This window comes from Barbatula barbatula (assembly GCF_947034865.1).
Source record: "Barbatula barbatula genome assembly, chromosome: 5".
Classification (NCBI taxonomy): domain Eukaryota; kingdom Metazoa; phylum Chordata; class Actinopteri; order Cypriniformes; family Nemacheilidae; genus Barbatula; species Barbatula barbatula.
In genome coordinates this window covers 9,390,869-9,408,220 of record NC_136769.1, presented here as the reverse complement: position 1 = coordinate 9,408,220, position 17,352 = coordinate 9,390,869, and the positions used below count along the sequence as shown (strand labels likewise).

The window sequence follows — 17,352 nt, the reverse complement described above, 5'->3', positions numbered from 1 at the left end:
ATTTTGGCATGTTGGATTTAATTTGTCGTACGAAGATTTATAAAGTCAAGACATCAAGGTACCGCGAGAGTGTTGGGAAAGCGTAACAGCTGAGTCGCTCTCGCGGTACTTGATGTCATAAGCAGGATCTGTGTGCGCAGCGCAACAATAACACGTTAACCATTGCTTCCGCGTTCAATATTCACTCACGTGGGACCTCTGTTTCCGGTGAGTAATGTGTGGTTATCCCTACAGTATTGTTTTCTACATATAGTGTATATCTAAATACAACTTCCTCTTAATCAAGGTTGATGATATGTGAGAAACGAACATGAATGTGTTTTAAATATATTTGAAGCAAAGGGCAAATGAAGTGTGCGTGTCTTCTCCTTTAGTTAGTTGTGGATTAGACAGCGCTGTGCTATTCCCTTACTGTAACGTTACACTACACTGACTCTGAACTGCCGAGTGGAACGAAGAATATTTACTCGCATGTTGCAAATGTTACAATGTCCGTATCCTTAGTGTATCCGTTTGTATTCTCTTTTACGTCATCTGAAACTATCTCGATATTGTTTATTGTTTTAACTACAGTCAAAGTGAAAACATTTTCATTTACTTGCCATCATTTAACTCCAAATTTGACTTCTGCAGAACACAAAAGATATTACAAAGAACGTTAGTAACTAAACAACATTGGACTTTTTTGACTCCCATTATATGGACACAAACCCACTGAGACATTTCTCTAAATGTCTTCTTTTTGTGCTATGCAGAAGAAAGATTCACAGTCAGGTTTTAAACCACGTGAGGGTAAGTAAATATGACATTTTTTATTTTGGGTGAACTACCCCGCTAAAATTGTGTCTTTTTTTGTATATGTCTGCAGACACATGGAGCGTGTGTTGAGTTTATGTGTGGGACCAGTAGCTGTCGGGACGGTCGGGCTCCTGATCTTGCTAAAAGTGATCCAGAAATTGAGAGACAAGCACAATGTGCAGGATAAAGTTGTTGTGATCACTGGTGCCAGTTCCGGCTTGGGCAAAGGTTACTCAAACGTTCATTATAATGCCGTCTTATCAATGGCATTTGACTTGATACCATATCATTGGTTGTTTGTCTTGCATTATAGTGCATCTGTTCTTTTTTCAGAATGTGCACGACTGTTCCACGCTGCAGGGACCCGGTTGATCCTGTGTGGACGGGACCAGAAGAGACTGCAGGAGGTTGTTGATGAGCTGACAGCTATGCCTTGTGGAAAGATACAGGTGAAGATATTCACATTTATTGTGTACACTAGACATGCATGTGTGGTCATGCACCATATGAACGTGTGTATCATATTGTTTCCTAACTAGATTTTTTCTTTTTTTAAGACTTATACTCCATGCACTGTCACCTTTGACCTCTCCAACACAGCTTTGGTTGCCAGGGCCGCTGAGGACATTTTGAAGTGTCATGGTCATGTAGATGTCCTCATCAATAATGCAGGCATTAGTTACCGTGGCAACATTTTGGACACCCACGTCTCTGTGCAGCGAGATGTCATGGAGACCAATTACTTCGGTCCTGTTGCTCTAACCCAAGGTAAGTGGATTAAAAACAAAAAAACACAGAAAATGATGACACTTAATAATAGTTAATTTTCACTTCCTGTGTAGCCATTCTGCCATCTATGGTAGAGAGACGCAGTGGACATATTGTAGTCATCAGCAGTGTGCAAGGAAAGATCTCTATACCATATAGATCTGCATGTAAGTGTACACGCAACAAAACAGACCTTGTAGAAGAGTTGTGAATAAACGTTTATATTAAGCTGCTCTGCAGAATTATATGTGTGTCACTGACTTGCTTGGATTGTTGAATGTGTTGTTCAGATGCAGCATCTAAACATGCAACGCAGGCCTACTTTGACTGTCTGCGGGCTGAGGTTGACAGGTTTGGCCTGCAGGTGTCTGTCATCAGCCCTGGTTACATCAGAACAAACCTGTCCGTCAATGCAGTCACAGGGGACGGTTCCAAATATGGAGGTAAGAGCTGATTTATAAACAGTTAAATATCTATAAATTGTTACAGTATCTCACAGAAGTGAGTACACCCCTCGCATTTGAGTAAATATTTTATTAAATCTTTTCATGTGACAACCCTGAAGAAATTGACACTTTGCTACAATGTGAAGTAGTGGGTGAACAGCTTGTATAACAGTGTAAATTTGCTGTCCCCTCAAAATTACTTGAATATTACAGCCAAATGTCTAAACTGCTGGCAACAAAAGTGAGTAAGAGTGATTCCAAATTGGGCCCAGAGTGTCAATATTTTGTGTGGCCACCATTCATTTCCAGAGGCCTATATCACAAAGCAGCTTTGGGTTTTAACCCAGTTAAGTTTGCGTTTAGTTTGAGCATACTCGTGAGTTTTCAGGCTCAATAAGGAGGATTGGTTTTGAGCGCATTTGTCGCCATTGTAACTCAGGCTACATGGCTAACCTGCTCCGATTCCTGCCTTGTAAATGTGTTTCAATTCATGACATTATAAAAAAATGATATTGTCATCTTCAACAGAAAATTGAGTTGCGCTGATACTCCCGAACAGGTCAAATCAAACTGATGATGCTTTCCATGTTATGTGTGATTGGCTGTTTGTCACCTCACAAAATCTGTATCAAAACTGAGTTAACAGAGAAAGTATATACCAAACGTTATGCTACAGCTAAACCAGGTTGGGTTTGTCTGGTTTTGTCACTGGCTTAACCCTCTTGGGCACGGAGTTCACCAGAGCTTCACAGGTTACCACTGGAGTCCTCTTCCACTCCTCCATGACAACATCACAGAGCTGGTGGATGTTGGAGACCTTGCGTTCTTCCACGTTACGTTTGAGGATGCCCCACAGATGCTCAGTAGGGTTACGGTCTGGAGACATGCTTGGCCAGTCCATCACCTTTACCCTCAGCTTGTTTAGCAAGTGGTCCTCTTGGAGGTGTGTTTGGGGTCGTTATCATGTTGGAATACTGCCCTGCGGCCCAGTCTCCGAAGGGTATTTCACAGCACATGTTGGCATTCATAGTTCCCTCCATGGACTGTAGCTCCCCAGTGCTGGAAGTACTCATGCAGCCCCAGACCATGACACTCCCACCATCATGCTTGACTGACAAACTTGTCTTTGTTCTCTGTACCTGGTTGCTGCCATACATGCTTGACACCATCTGAACGAATTAAGTTTATCTTGGTCATCAGACCACAGGAGATTGTCCCAGTAATCGATGTCCTTAGTCTGCTTGCGGGCTTTCTTGTGCATGATCTTTAGAAACCACTTTGATGCAGTGTGCGCCGTATGGTCTGAGCACTGACTGGCTGACCCCTTCAACCTCTGCAGCACTCATACTCATAGACAACCTCTCTTGATATGATGCTGAGCATGTATACTCAACTTCTTTGGTCGAACCTGTCCTGTTAAACCGCTGTATAGTCTTGGCCAAAGTGCTGCAGCTCAGTTTCAGGGTCTTGTCAATCTTCTTATCGCCTAGGCCATCTTTATGTAGTGCAAGAGAGCGAGCGCGATAACACCACATTTAACACACCTGCTCCCCCATGTAACACTAACGAATCACATGACACCTTGGAGGGAAAATAGCTAATTGGAACCAGTTTGGACATTTAGGGGTTGTACTTTTGTTGCCAGAGGTTTAGACATTAATGGCTGTGTTGAGTTATTTTGAGGGAACAGCAAATGTACACAGTTATATAAGCTGTACACTCACTACTTTACATTGTAGCTGTGTAATTTCTTCAGTGTTGTCACTGATTTGATATAATAAAATATATACAAAAGATTAAGAGGTGTACTCACTTCTGTGAGATACTGTATGTTCAGGTGTAAATGAATATTTATTCTATAAATGCTTTTTTCCTATACAGGATATATTGAAATGTAACATTTTTGTATTTCTTTCTTTTGGCTGTTAGTAATGGACAAAACTACAGCAAATGGGTGGGATCCAGTGGACATTGCACATGCCATTCTTAATGCTGTTGGTCATAGACAGAAAGACGTTGTATTGGCTGGGCCTCAGCCTACTTTAGCCATCTATCTTCGTGCACTTTGGCCTACCCTCTTCTTCAAACTGATGGCTTCGCGGGCTAAAAAAGAACACAAATTTAAAGAAGAATAAGTGTAAACAATATTGGGGAAAAGAAGGACTCCAAGATATCAGAGCTTGAAGTGTTTGTATTTAATATTTATTCAGTGATGGGATTACTGTCAATCGCTCAGATCCGTCCTTGCATGAGAATGATGTATGACATACTTATTTCTCTGCAGTGTAGATTTCCTGAAATGTTATAAACACAATGTTCTATCTATATGGCATGCTGAGCTTGCAATTCATGTTGCACTTGATTGCCTACAGTTGTAATGGTTTCAAATCTGTGCATACAAATCAGAATCTTTATTTGAATTTCCCATATGTTGACTTTTATTACCAAACATTCCTTTGCTCTGGTGCTCCTTAAAGGGATAGTTCACCCAAAAATTTAAAATCTGTCATGAATAACTCACACTCTAGTTGTTCCAAACCTGTATGAATAATTTTTTTGGTTGAACACGGAGAAATATAGTTAAATTTAGCAGACGCTTTTATCCAAAGCGACTTACGTAGCAGATACCTATGTATAAGATAATGCAATGCACCTGGAATCAAACCCACAACCTTGCGTTGTTAACGTAATGCTCTTACCACTAAGCTAAAGGAAAGCTATATTTAGATGAAACTTGTAATAATACAGTTATTGGCCACCATTGACATGGTAGGAAAATTGCAATGGTTGTCTGAAGTGCCCCTGAACTGTTTGCTGTCCTACATTCTTCAATATATCTTCTTTTATCCAAACAATAGAAGCAATTGGAAAGCAAGTTTGTGTTCAACAGGAAAAAAAAAATTTCAATTAGAAAGTATTTTTCTTACTTCAAGAAACAACTGTTTGGTTATGAGCATTCTTTCAAATATCTGTGTTCATCAGAGCAAAGATATTTATACAGATTTGGATTAACTCGATGGTGAGAGAATTTTTAGGTGAAATATTCATTTAATCTAAATCGAACAAAAACAGATCCTGCAAGAGCATCATGATAATCTAGTTATGATAATTATAACAAAATAATTTTGATAGAAGTGTGTCACACATTCACCTACCAATAAAAATCCTGGTGGATGGGTGTCCAGTCATGCTTGGTTTGCAGAGGGAAATACTTCTCAGTGTTGATGTTTGGGAGATTGTTGTATAAGTTAATGAAACTGTTAACTTACTAGTATTCAGTGCTGTTGATCCAAATAAAATTCCTGCTTTTTTGTAAATACTATTAAACAGAATCGTAGATTAACAGATACTGACTTTGCTATGCCAGCAAAGGTGATTTGCCTCCAAAAAAATTTGATTCAGGAAACTCTGCTAATATTTCTGTCACAACGGTGTAATTTAAAAAGCATGTAAACAGTCTGTCTAAACAAAGGGAAATGTAGTGCCACAGTCTATCCTCAGCTGACACTAATTAACATAAGCTTGATTCAAGGCTAGCTGATTTAAACCCTCCCAAGTGCATGAAGTACTGTGTTTCAGTAGCCTATTTCTTTCAGAAATATTATTTGAAACTCGCCCAACATTTGTAGACGCCCCAACCCCAAAGAAATTATACTTGTTATGAAAAGCTCTTTAAGATACAATTTCAATGAAAATCTGATAGGGAGGAACAGAAATTTGTGCAATCATGCTTTCCGTATTGCGGCATTACCTACTCATTCTTCTACAATTTAGTTTATACAACTTAAACGAAAAATGCAGACACAGACTGAATTGTAGATTCTGATTCGCACATCTAGCAACATTATCTTTGTATTAAGCATCATTTGATGCTGCAGTGTCACTTTTAGATACGCACAAGGAACACCAATAGTTCTGTAAAAATTATGTAAATTAGCAAAGACAATTATTTGATTTTCCCTTGTTTGTATAAAGAAGCATTTTTCAACACATTTTTATGTAATATGAGACGATTATTTTCCATGGTAATCAACAACATAACCGAAATGCTATTGTTAATATAGTTATTTTATGTTGCATTTTTAAATTTAAAAAAATATATAGCTCTAATTGTTCTTAAAGACTCCTAAATAAGTAATGCATCACAGATGATTCATCAATAATCTTATTTGTGTGCTCCAGAGACCAGGGTGCAATCATAAAAACATGGTTAATAATTTAAAGGTATTTAAAAATATGCAGTCCAATTGAATAACCAATTTGCCATTGAATCAATCTATCATTTCACTTGTTGGCAATTAATTAATATTTAATGCGCAATACCCTTTCTGGCAAGCCTTAACCAATTAAATACCATAAATTTGACAGTTAAGTCTGCATGAGACCTAACATGAGTCTCATGACTAGTACGAAAAGATGTCCACCCCTTAGGGTGAAATAAAGTCACCAGAGATGCCATTGAGGTTAAATCTCCTACTGTTTAATGAAAAGGTGACGCACCAAAGGCAGGGTACAGTAAAACTACACAGAGGGAAAAAAAGAGAGATAATTCTTAAAACATGTCTGTCTGTCCACCACACGTTCACATTCCGACAGGTCACTGGCCAGGTGCGGAAGCTCCGTGTGGATGGAAGGTGATATGGGGTGCGGAGAGGGGCTGCAGGGAAGGAGTGGGAAGGGGGAGTCAAGTGCACTGGTGAGATCACTTAAAGTACAGAAAAAAGGGAAGATTCATTCTTCTAGTAACAATAAGCTCCCCCAACCCTTCTCCTTAAACATCCCTCCATCCAATCTGTCTGTCTGTCCAATCTTTAACCGGTTGAAAGCGAAACGATGAAAATGTGACAGAGAGAGTGCTGCTTTGTCTTGCTGCTTGTTCTTTACGTTTGTTCCAATCACTCTCTCCATCGGTCCATCAGCACAATACGTGTGTATGTTTGGGTATGTGTATATCTGCCAGTGTTGGGTGTATAGTAGTGCTTCTCACCTCCTTGCCTCGTGTGTATGTGTGTACGCGTTCATCAGTATCTGTCTGCGTATGTTTGCGTGTGCCATCAAGCTCATACAGCGTACAGTTCATAGATCTTCTTGGCACAGTACGCCAGGGCCGCCAACGCTATCGTGTTGTGCAGTCTCTTTCTGTGCACGTCGTCCCGTCGAACTAGAACCACTGGCGTGGAGGAGGTGAGCGTGTGCAGGGGTAGCCGCGAGAGCTTCTGACTGTCGTACTCCACTTGGTATTTGCAGCAGGGGTCGAACTGCCAGGAGATGCCGTAAAGAGTGGCGCAGGCGAGACTCAGAGCGCCAGCCGGCAGCGCCACGTAACGGGAGTATTCAACGGGGAGAGCGAGCGGCGTGAGGAGGCACGCAGCCCCCGCCAGTACGGCGGTTTTGTGCAGGCAGTTTCCGACGGCCACCCAGCGGGCGGTCTCGTCCCCGATGCGCGTGGGCTCGATCACGATGTAACGATACTGAGCCTCCAGAGCCTGTTCCAGCTCGTATTCGAATTGCTCCTGAGCATTCTCTCCATTGTAGATCTCGTGGACGATGTAACACTCTGTGGCCGCCATCACTCCCCTAGAGTAACAGAGGAAAAAATGTTAAAGGTTGTCATGGAGCTTCAGCGTGAAATTATTTTGAAACCTCACGTATAGCATAGGAAATAAGACAGAATACTACCGGTTATCATTTTTCTAATAGTGTGAACTACTAAATTATAATACTCATTGTCAATTGACTGATAAAAATATATATTTGACAACCAGACTTCTGTGTGCTATCAGAGGCCTGACTTCACAAAACTTATATAAATGACGTTTATTGAAGTGGAATAGTGAAAAAATAGCTAAATCAGGCATCTATACTGCTACAATCTTAAGGTTTCAAAATGATCGTTTTTTGGAAAACGATGGACTGTTATCTCGACTTAGCGAACCGAAAATGCAGAAGTCTGACTTTTTCTAAAATACATTTAACACTCCGTTACGTTCGTTTTTGTACATCCTATTAAACACAGTTTTACATAGAAATAATACTAATCATAAATTAGAAAAAGACAAACAGCACGACAGTAACTATAGAAACTTATAAGAAGAGACCCTGCTAGCTGCACGTACACATCTCCTTGAAAATCGCTGTCACGCTGGTAAAGCGACGGCTGTCTTGTCAGTACGGATAACACGCACTGTAAAGTCCACACTTACATTTATTAGTCTGTTAATAAAATGTTAATAACATACAAGGGAATTTTAAGGTCTTTGTGGGGTTAGTTATTTGAGAGATCCCAGAGCCAGTAAGCTTATCAAAACATCACATGAGCTGTGTTCAGACAATATTTTTCAGTCTTTCCCAGCGGCACAAATCCCTTAACAACGCACAATTTTAACAACAGTGAACAAGACTAAAATGTACTGTTCGACTAAACGTTTCGTGTAACGTACTGATAAACAATCACAGGTTTTAAAGTAGCTGACCTCTCCCTGCTGACTGGGACACCGCGCCTCCTTCCCAGCGACGCCATCTTGAAAAGCAACTGACTCGAATTGACGCAAAACTCGCGATGGTCATCACGGGTAATGTAGTTCCGTTAGCCCTGCACTGTTAATTGACGTAAAAGCCTCGCAACATATCTACGAGACTACTGATCCCATGAGTCAACTGGGTTAAGGACCCTACCAGAATGTTAAACTACATAATTATTTGCTTTCTTGTGTTTAAATCAGCGGTTAGTCATACACGGATGACGGCGTTTTAATATGACAGACAGGTTTTCATTGTGATTATGGTTTCAGCTGCGCAGCTGCATAGTATATGCGTGTTTTATGAAAAGCGATGGCCAATCGAATGCAAGGACAACGCTACGGGCTGTCGGTAGGACAGTACATTCCCAGATTTTATGCACACACGACATAAAGAAAAGTTCCCTGATAAAATGACGTAAAGGTTTGTATGGTGTCAAAACTTTGTTGTACATTTTTTTGCAAGACGGCACTCACCCATAATGTGGTCTGTTCTTGCAACGAGTTATGTCCTCCGCACAGCGCTCACACAGCTGGTGCACAACGGGCGAGAGAACGGTGTTATAACAACCATACAGTGCTCGGTACACGTGCAGGTGTGCGCTCGCTGTCACCCCCAGTAGCAACGCATTGCATAACATGTAAGCTTTAAATCTGATGTGTGAATTCGGTGCATTTGTATTTAAGTGAGCTAAAGGACACAATACTGTTATCTACTGACTATGTCAGAACTAAAAGTGTGCAAATTGCAAAGTACGCTTAACTTAATAGCTGCAAAAGTGAAAAATCTGTAGGCCTACTGTATATTGAAGTTATTGATAATACAACCTAACATCAAATATTATTGCAGTGAACAGATTGAATGACACCGAAGAGATTTCAAAATAGCAAGCCAGCCGCCTTCAAAAATCCTGCTTACAATACAAACAATTAAATATCACACATTTATATGATATATTATCTATTAATCAACTATCTAATCAAATTAAGGAAAAAATATAAATTAAACATGCAGTTAACTATGAGTATATTACTAGAAAAAAATTGCCCAGCCTGAATATGTGATCCCCCTGTCCAGCCAACCTAATACCAGGCCTGCTTCAAAGGCTAGTCAAAACTATATGTAATAGATGAGAGGAATTTTTTACTTTCACAGAGCAAGTTTGGGTCTTTAAGCATTAAACCTAATCCAGTGTGTCAAATCTTTGTGCTGGAAGAACACAAAATTTGTGATAATCCAGATTCCAGAAGCACTGCATTACTCCTTGCTTTTACAAATTGACAGGGAAGAAGTTGGATAAAAACATAGATCTGTTATATGACACACTAAGATAGTAAACAAAGCTTGTCTATAATAGTTTTATTCTAATAATTTGTGAATGCGTTAAGAGTTTACACATTATAAATGTGTTGTTGGACTGGCTATTACAAAAAATAAACATGAACTGTCACATAAGTTAAATTACAGCACAAACTATAGAAGAATGATAAATTATAGCTTGAGGCTTGTTTAGGTTGATATACTATGCTGTGTCTTTTGGTGCTGTGTCTTCAACATGCATGTATGTAACAGAAAATTATCGTATTTCATGTTTTGTGATTTTTTTTTAATGAAAATATATAATTTTGTGAAATACAAACTGATATACTTATTGCTTCATATTCAAGAATGCAAATAAGCAAACATTTTTCAATCATTTATTTTTTATTAAAAACCATTAAGAGTAACTTAAAGAGTACATAAGAGTGTAAAAATGTATGAATTCCAGGAATCTTTAGTTTGTATTACATAATAAACTTCCAAAGTCACACAGCAGAGTCATTTTTATAGAAAAGATGACCTTCATTTCGTCACTGCTCATTGATGGTGCCACAAATGTTGGTCTGTCAGCTGACTTTCTATAGACCCCTGGGAATTCTGGAAGTTACAGTAATACATTCACTCATTCAACGCATCTCAAACACACACAATCACATGTAACAGAATCCTCTAGGTAGAGGTGTGTTTTTGTTTTCATAAAGTATGCATCCTGAGAGGTTCAGCCCTGCGTATCATAGGAGTGGGCGATTGTCTTATAGGCTGAGCTGGAGTTCCTCACTGGCCATAGTATACGAGAAACATGCAAAAGCATAAAATCAGTCTTAAATACAGACAGAAAAAAACGGCTGTTTCTTATTATTGGGATGGCAGAATGTGCCGTCTCCATGCTGGGCTGGATGTGCACTTTGAATGGTATGAGAGCCTGCCTGTGCGTGTGGGAACACAAGTACATGTGTATTTTTCTTATGAGCACCACTGAACCTGTAGGCATACGACCTTCATATGGAGAACAAAGACTCTTATGACCTTATCAAACAGTTGATAATGTGAGTTCATAATGTGTGCTATGCTTTCACTTCTCTGAATTGGCTTGAAAGTCCAAAAACCCTGTAAATTACTGGGAGACAGAATATCTTGCTCATCTCAATCCACACTGTTTTCTCCCTGTCCATTAGGAGAACAGGGCTTTAAAAATCATTGTATAGCTTCAGATATTTTCCCTTCTTAAATCTCATTCACTCTGAATCACGGACAACAATAAATCTCTTTTTAGTGGAGTTTTCAAAACAAGTCAGACGTGTCAGGGGTGCTCCCCCAACCAACATGTACCCATCCCACCCTATCCCGAATCATCCTTGAATTGAGATAAGGTCACTTCCTGTCCCCATTTCTGTCACCCTTTCAATGGAGAATGTGCTCCAAGTAATGGGGGTGGGGATTTTCCTTGACAAATTTTTGGATGTACCAGCAGGTCAAGTGAGCTTTCAGGTCCTCCTCTACCACAAAATCCATTGCGGCCTAGAAACGACAAACACAAACCAAATGCAGATGTTAACAATAACGGTGTCATTGTATATAACAGGTTCACACTGATCTGAAAGAGTAAAACCTTTGCTAAGTGTTTGGCAATCTCTCGTCCTCTGTATGCTTCAGGAACCTCAGTGTGCTGTAGATCCACAGTCTTCTTCCCCACGTATTCATAGAGCAGCACAGCCCTGTCATGGGAACCTTCAGAGCAAATATATATTGGACATTGCATTACATGACTGTCACCCTAGGGCAGTCTGTATCAAAACCCAATTTACTTTCATTTACAAAATGTTTCGACTCTCGACATATAAATAGGAATGTTTTTGACTAACATTAAAAGTAAACGCTTTGTTTTCTTTAGATAGAAATCTAGGACGATAATGTAACAGGAAGTTTAACGATGCATATGGAAAGGATGGCTAGCCAGGAGGCTAGCAACTTAGTTTCTGCACATCTAGAAAACAATAAACAAACAAAACCTTATAACTAGAAAGTTTAAACTGTGTATGTGACAGCATACATTGCGGATTCGTGCACAACAATAAAACGTAAAATCGCAGCATAGCCTATAATAAAGAGGGTGTTAGCATAAAAGCATCGAGGGTACGTTACTTCATCACTAGCTCAAGAGCAAGGTGGTGGGGGATTAATACCAGCAAAACAACGGTCTGTCATATGCAAGAAACACCGTCTTCATAACACGTTACAATATCTACGTGAATTACGAGATAATACCCAATACATGGCAACAGTGGACTATGTTAATCGACGCGTTAATCGTAATTAAATATGAACACAAAAGACACATTTAGAAGGCGGTCGTTCGTTTGTTTGTCTCTCCCACCCGCGACCACCATCTCATTATCTGACGCATTACTGACCGTTCAGTCTGATGCTGAATTGTCGTCGTTTCTTGTCGTGCTCCACTCTGAGGGGTGTTGTAATGTCGAGGACGTTCATCGGTGTAGCCTGGGCCATAACGCCTGCTGACAGGGGAAGCTCTGTGTCAGTGCACCACGGCTGCTTCGAGCGCGACGAAAAGTGCATTCATGCCTCGAAGAGGTGTGAACGAACATCTGATCCTGCGAAAACACGCCATCGACGGAAATCAGCTGTGGAGTCACGTGGCCGTCGCAGGCCTATGAGAAACTAGAAGTTGTTTAGAATCGCGCGGTCTCTTTAAACTGGTCGTGTTACGTTTGGCCGACAGGTGGAGACGAAGGGTTACTGACATTTTTCCCCTTTTTACAGCCCAAATTTACTTGATTAACTGTTACAAAAACCTGTTTCAGAGTTTCTGAAGATTACATAAAAAGACCCACATGGGGGTTCAAAGGTCTGCACCTAGCAATAAGTGCAAGGGAGAGAACGAACAACCATATTTTTATTATAATTTATATTTTCAAGGTACTTTATATATATATTAAAAAATTATATGTATATATCTATAATATATATAAATCCGAATATATGGTTATAAGTCTGAATATATAAATGTAAATCTGAAAGCATAAATGTAAGTCTGAATATGTAAATCCTAAATATAAAGATGTAAATCTTAATATATAGTTACAAAGTTTTTTTTCATCTTTTTAATACAGAGATATTATGTTAAGTTTATATTCGTGGTGTCTCCAAATAGCAGAGCTGAGTACATGTTCGTAACATTATTTTAAGAATATTTGTATTATATTAAGTACGTAGTTATTGCGTGAAAAAAAGAGCACTTTAAGGATGTTATAGGAGTGCACTTTTTTCATCAAGGGTTGAGTCAAAAACACTACATATTCAAGAGATGTCCAAAATGTGTGCAGTGCTTTGTTCAGGATGGAGTTTTTTAAGGTTTTACTGACAGTTTGAGGATCCAATGGAGTTCCAGGATCAACATCTGTCATGATCCTGTCCTCAGTGTAGTTGTTTGTCTAGTTCAGGATTACTGGATCATCTTTTGTTTAAGCCCTGCCCCTTGTTTCCTTATTCATTACCTCTCTTTAGTTGCTTCCCTATTTAAAGCCCTTGTGTTTGCTGTCTTGTGCTGGACTGTTGTTACCCTTGTCTTGGTTACCCCCGTCCCCCCAGTTTTTTTTATCAATGGCAAAATATTTACTCTGCAGATTAAATGCAAAAAGAAGAATCTTTAAATTATTTTCTTCCTAATTTTCCTAGGTATTTTCATGATAATATTAAGCATTTTGCATGTGTCCCTGAAAATGCTGTCCATCCTGTCAATATGGGGTGAATGCCCCTTTAAGATATCAATTTATGTACTCATTTTGCTTTTCCTCAGTGGTTAAAACATCTGCTACACACCCAGTAAATATATACACTAATTTTTCCCAGTTTTCATCATATTGTTTATAGTTGGATGTTGTCAAGCTTAACATGTCCACCCTGTCATAGTGAAATATTAATTAATATAAAAACTTTTCAGAAATTCAAAATATATATTAAACAGTGCACAGTCAGCTTCAATTCTGTACCATATGTTCATTAAATGCTAAATTTAGCCAAACATGTCCACCCTGTAATTGTCCACCCTGTCACCAACAAATATCTGATGCTAACAAGATAGGATGATATCAACTTTTTGGAGAATATATCAGGATGTGTTTTGATAATGCAGTTTTGATTTATTCTACTTTGAATTTGTCCATGGCAGTGTGGACGTCTTTTGTGGTATTATAAATATATATTCAGCTTCTATATAATTATTTCATATATAAAACAATATATATATATATATATATACAGTGCCCTCCACCTTTATTGGCACCCTTGGTTGGTATGAAAGAGACACAAAGAAGGCTGTAGGAATAAATCTGCATTGTTTCTAGTTAAATCTACAATAAATTACTGGCAAACCTGCTGCAAAACTACAGCAAAGTCTTACAGTGTGCATATACGTAGTTGTATTACTAGCATTAGATTCAACTATAGCATATTATGATTTTTAAACATATGGCCTCTATAAACACCCTTAACACTAAAGACGTAAGAGATCTGCATTATGTGAAAACATGCAGAGACACAGAGTTGAGTAACTGGCTTTATATCTATGCTGGTGACAATCTATAATCAGATTATTGTAATTTGCTCCATGTTCAAAGAGAATAAAACACAAAGAACCACAAAGTTGCTTCACATCATGTACAATGGTTTCAAAAATATACATTTAACAACTACAGCAGACCCTACTAATACATGATGGGTGCGAAAATTACACGTCAAGATAAAATTCAGTGTTTACAAAGCATTGTAAACAAAAATAGATTAAAATATGTTTATATTTCACATGTACATAATGTAAATGTGTAAGAATAACATAATATAACGAATACTAACCAGGAGGTACTTTCTCAATGACAAAATATTTATTTTTAGTTGATAACTCAAATACTCCACATAAAAATTATTATTATTCATAGCAACTCTTAGAAAAAAGCTTTTTGATACATTGGACAAAAGTTGCATAAATGCAAATACACCTAAACACCCATGCATCTCATTGAATGTCTCTAAACAGCCTCCAAATTTTTCACGTACAAATAAAGTTCATTATACTTGGTAATGCCGAATGAGTTTGGAATAGAATTAATAAAAGCGGATATATTTTAAGGGTCTATTTTAGCCTATTTAAGGCCTCTCTAATATCTTCTTCAACGTGCTTATGACATCCTCTCCACTCTTCCAGGGTACCACACTAGCCTTAAACTCTCCAGGTTTGGCTTCCGCCATCTCTCGGATCAGTTTGTGCGCCGGGAAGTCCCAGCGGGGGAATGTTATATCACCTGGTGATAGTATGAGTGATGGACAGAAATCATTGGCCCCATCACCAACATAGAGAACTTTCTGGTATGGCTTTCCCCCTCTCTCACGTATGCGTTGGGCCAAATACTGCCTCACCACCACCGCTTTGCACATGTTCGCCGGGCACCGCAGGCAGTCGTGGGAGTGGAAGGGACGAAGCTGCAACTGCCCATTATCATCAAAGTTAGCTGGGTTGGTGAAAATACGTATAAAAAGTGGGCGGAACCCCAGATGCTGCAGCCACGTCTCAATGAAGACTGTATTAGCGTCAGACACACAAACCACTTCAAAGTCACGTGATGGCTGGGAAAGAAGGAAGCGCATTAAAGCCGGGATGCCAGGGCAGGGAGGGAGCTTCTCTATCGTGCTTCTGATAGTTGCCGGCGTGACTCCCTGCTCGGCGAGGTAGGCCAGCACACGCTGCATGTACTCAGTATAGCGGCCGGGGCGGTACGTGTCCTTCAACCAGCCAGGCAGGATTCCACCAGGCGCCACGGTAACCATGGAGTCATCACTGCACTCGTCCACCAGGGTCTCATCAAAGTCAAAGAATATAAGGAAACGCCTATCATTAGGGGGCGGGGCTTGAGGTCTGCTGCTATGCTGATGATGTTCCTCCGCTCCTCCAGCGGTGTGGGGTGGGGAAACGCAGCAGTTGAAGACAGAGTCCCGCATCATGGATGGGAAGGGAAAATAGAACAGGCTTTCTCCTGCTTTTGCTCTTCCTCTGGACAAAGAATGAGCCAAGTTCACGTTATGATAGCAGAATTTGAAGCAGACAAAAGGAATAAAATAGAATCAGAAGAAAAAGCCGGAAGATGAAGGAAGAGAAACCGGTCCACGCTATTCTACATTTACATTTATTCATTTGGCAGACGCTTTTATCCAAAGCGACTTACAAGTAATTTTATACAGTGGCACATTACTGCAGAGCAATGGGATATTCTACTTGTTATAAAATACATGTATTGCTCTTGTTCAATAGATATGGACATGAACGACTATTCAGTGCAGGCTTCTGTCTATTCCGAACTCTACTTATGTAGCCTATGCTTGTCAAGTTACAACTCACCGGTGTTACCCTGAGATCAACTCTGCCCACCTGTAAGAGTGCCAAAAAACAAGACACGATTAAGACAATAGCTTTCTCCATACAGTGTAACGTTATAGTAACATTACGCGCCTTTGAATTATAAAGTTCCATCTGCATTCTGAGCAGTTTTAAGATTACGAGCTTCGTACTTGTTGCATTCCATTTGATTTAGGGTGGATTCCAGGACTAGTCCTAGACTAAAGTAAATGTGAGATCTGTCTCAATTTAAAACTGCTTACACTGAAACATCTTCGAATACACCAGTGCCATTGTTTTAACTTAAATGCAGACAAGTAATGTTGTTTTGTAATGCATTTTTGTAAAAACTACTTAAATGTCTTAATTTAATCTAAGGCCTGTTTTAGACTAATCCCTGTGAGGGAAACGGCCGCAAAAACTTTTTTTATAAATAAGTCTCAAAATATACACAATGTTAAGTTAAATAACATAACATATTGCGATTTTGTTGTCACACAGAATGATAATATATGTATATCTAAATTTTGAAAAAAAAAATCAAAATAGCAGGTTATAATTCGAAAACCAATTGCGTCGTGGTGCATTATCCTATTGTTCAAAAGCCGATATGCAGCACGTAGGTGACCTTGGTTTCACTTTATATAACAGGTGATGCAACAACCATGTTTCTTTACAAAGTACCTGTTTATAACTGCTGTGCCACTTGATATTGATTTTAAAGTTGAGAGGTAAAAATAATCTCTTTTTGTAAATTATTTCCAGTCTAGCCTAAATATTACAGCATTAAAACAGGCAAAACGGATCGTAACTGAAGTGATTACTTGGTAAGCAAAACAGAAGATAGTTACCTTGAACTCGATGTGTGCCAGTTCAGTTGGTCATCACTCCCGATAACTGCTTCCTGCGTCTGCCCGGCTGATCTTGCGCCAGTGCTGGAGACTTTAAGGTCCGATGCTGTGTAACCACAGTGACGCGCGTCGGCAAAACCACGCCCCATACCCGTCGCTGCATTCAACATCCTGAAGCGTTTATGTGACTGACTGTTGCAGCCTACATTTAATTATAAACACGAGTTGACTCGTTTATATTCCT

At 39.4% G+C, this 17,352-nt stretch overlaps 4 protein-coding genes across 13 annotated transcripts; 1 reads left to right on the top strand and 3 right to left on the bottom strand.

The window, feature by feature from the left end:
• The first annotated feature begins 65 nt into the window (after positions 1 to 65).
• On the top strand, positions 66 to 5,353 carry dhrs7b (dehydrogenase/reductase (SDR family) member 7B). 8 transcript variants are annotated; one of them, XR_013786638.1, is made up of 9 exons: positions 139 to 207; positions 756 to 792; positions 869 to 1,026; positions 1,132 to 1,247; positions 1,356 to 1,566; positions 1,641 to 1,733; positions 1,857 to 2,009; positions 3,942 to 5,031; positions 5,113 to 5,333. XR_013786638.1 is itself a non-coding variant. In XM_079456016.1 (9 exons), the coding sequence occupies exons 4-9, from the start codon at positions 873 to 875 to the stop codon at positions 4,145 to 4,147; spliced, it is 933 nt and encodes a 310-aa protein (XP_079312142.1). In that variant the 5' UTR covers positions 207 to 490; positions 634 to 657; positions 756 to 792; positions 869 to 872; the 3' UTR covers positions 4,148 to 5,353. The 8 variants fall into 8 exon arrangements, 5 of the variants coding, with proteins under 5 accessions (XP_079312139.1, XP_079312140.1, XP_079312141.1 ...); XR_013786639.1 differs by having other exon boundaries at positions 184 to 207; positions 634 to 792; XM_079456016.1 differs by adding an exon at positions 634 to 657 and having other exon boundaries at positions 207 to 490; positions 3,942 to 5,353.
• A 626-nt stretch (positions 5,354 to 5,979) lies between these two features.
• On the bottom strand, positions 5,980 to 8,881 carry tmem11 (transmembrane protein 11). Of its 3 annotated transcripts, none has more exons than XM_079457427.1 (2): positions 8,486 to 8,881; positions 5,980 to 7,589 (listed from the first exon to the last, which is right to left on the bottom strand). In XM_079457427.1, exons 1-2 carry the CDS (start codon positions 8,530 to 8,532, stop codon positions 7,073 to 7,075), a joined length of 564 nt encoding a protein of 187 aa, XP_079313553.1. In that variant the 5' UTR covers positions 8,533 to 8,881; the 3' UTR covers positions 5,980 to 7,072. The 3 variants fall into 3 exon arrangements, with proteins under 3 accessions (XP_079313553.1, XP_079313552.1, XP_079313554.1); XM_079457426.1 differs by having other exon boundaries at positions 6,473 to 7,589; positions 8,453 to 8,555; XM_079457428.1 differs by lacking the exon at positions 8,486 to 8,881 and adding an exon at positions 8,252 to 8,479 and having other exon boundaries at positions 6,473 to 7,589.
• A 1,261-nt stretch (positions 8,882 to 10,142) lies between these two features.
• Positions 10,143 to 12,532, bottom strand: natd1 (protein NATD1). The gene is made up of 3 exons (XM_079457477.1): positions 12,263 to 12,532; positions 11,461 to 11,579; positions 10,143 to 11,369 (listed from the first exon to the last, which is right to left on the bottom strand). The coding sequence occupies exons 1-3, from the start codon at positions 12,426 to 12,428 to the stop codon at positions 11,253 to 11,255; spliced, it is 402 nt and encodes a 133-aa protein (XP_079313603.1). The 5' UTR covers positions 12,429 to 12,532; the 3' UTR covers positions 10,143 to 11,252.
• A 1,588-nt stretch (positions 12,533 to 14,120) lies between these two features.
• Positions 14,121 to 17,229, bottom strand: phospho1 (phosphoethanolamine/phosphocholine phosphatase 1). The gene is made up of 3 exons (XM_079456348.1): positions 17,109 to 17,229; positions 16,261 to 16,290; positions 14,121 to 15,915 (listed from the first exon to the last, which is right to left on the bottom strand). Exon 3 carries the CDS (start codon positions 15,864 to 15,866, stop codon positions 15,015 to 15,017), a length of 852 nt encoding a protein of 283 aa, XP_079312474.1. The 5' UTR covers positions 15,867 to 15,915; positions 16,261 to 16,290; positions 17,109 to 17,229; the 3' UTR covers positions 14,121 to 15,014.
• Positions 17,230 to 17,352: the final 123 nt, after the last annotated feature.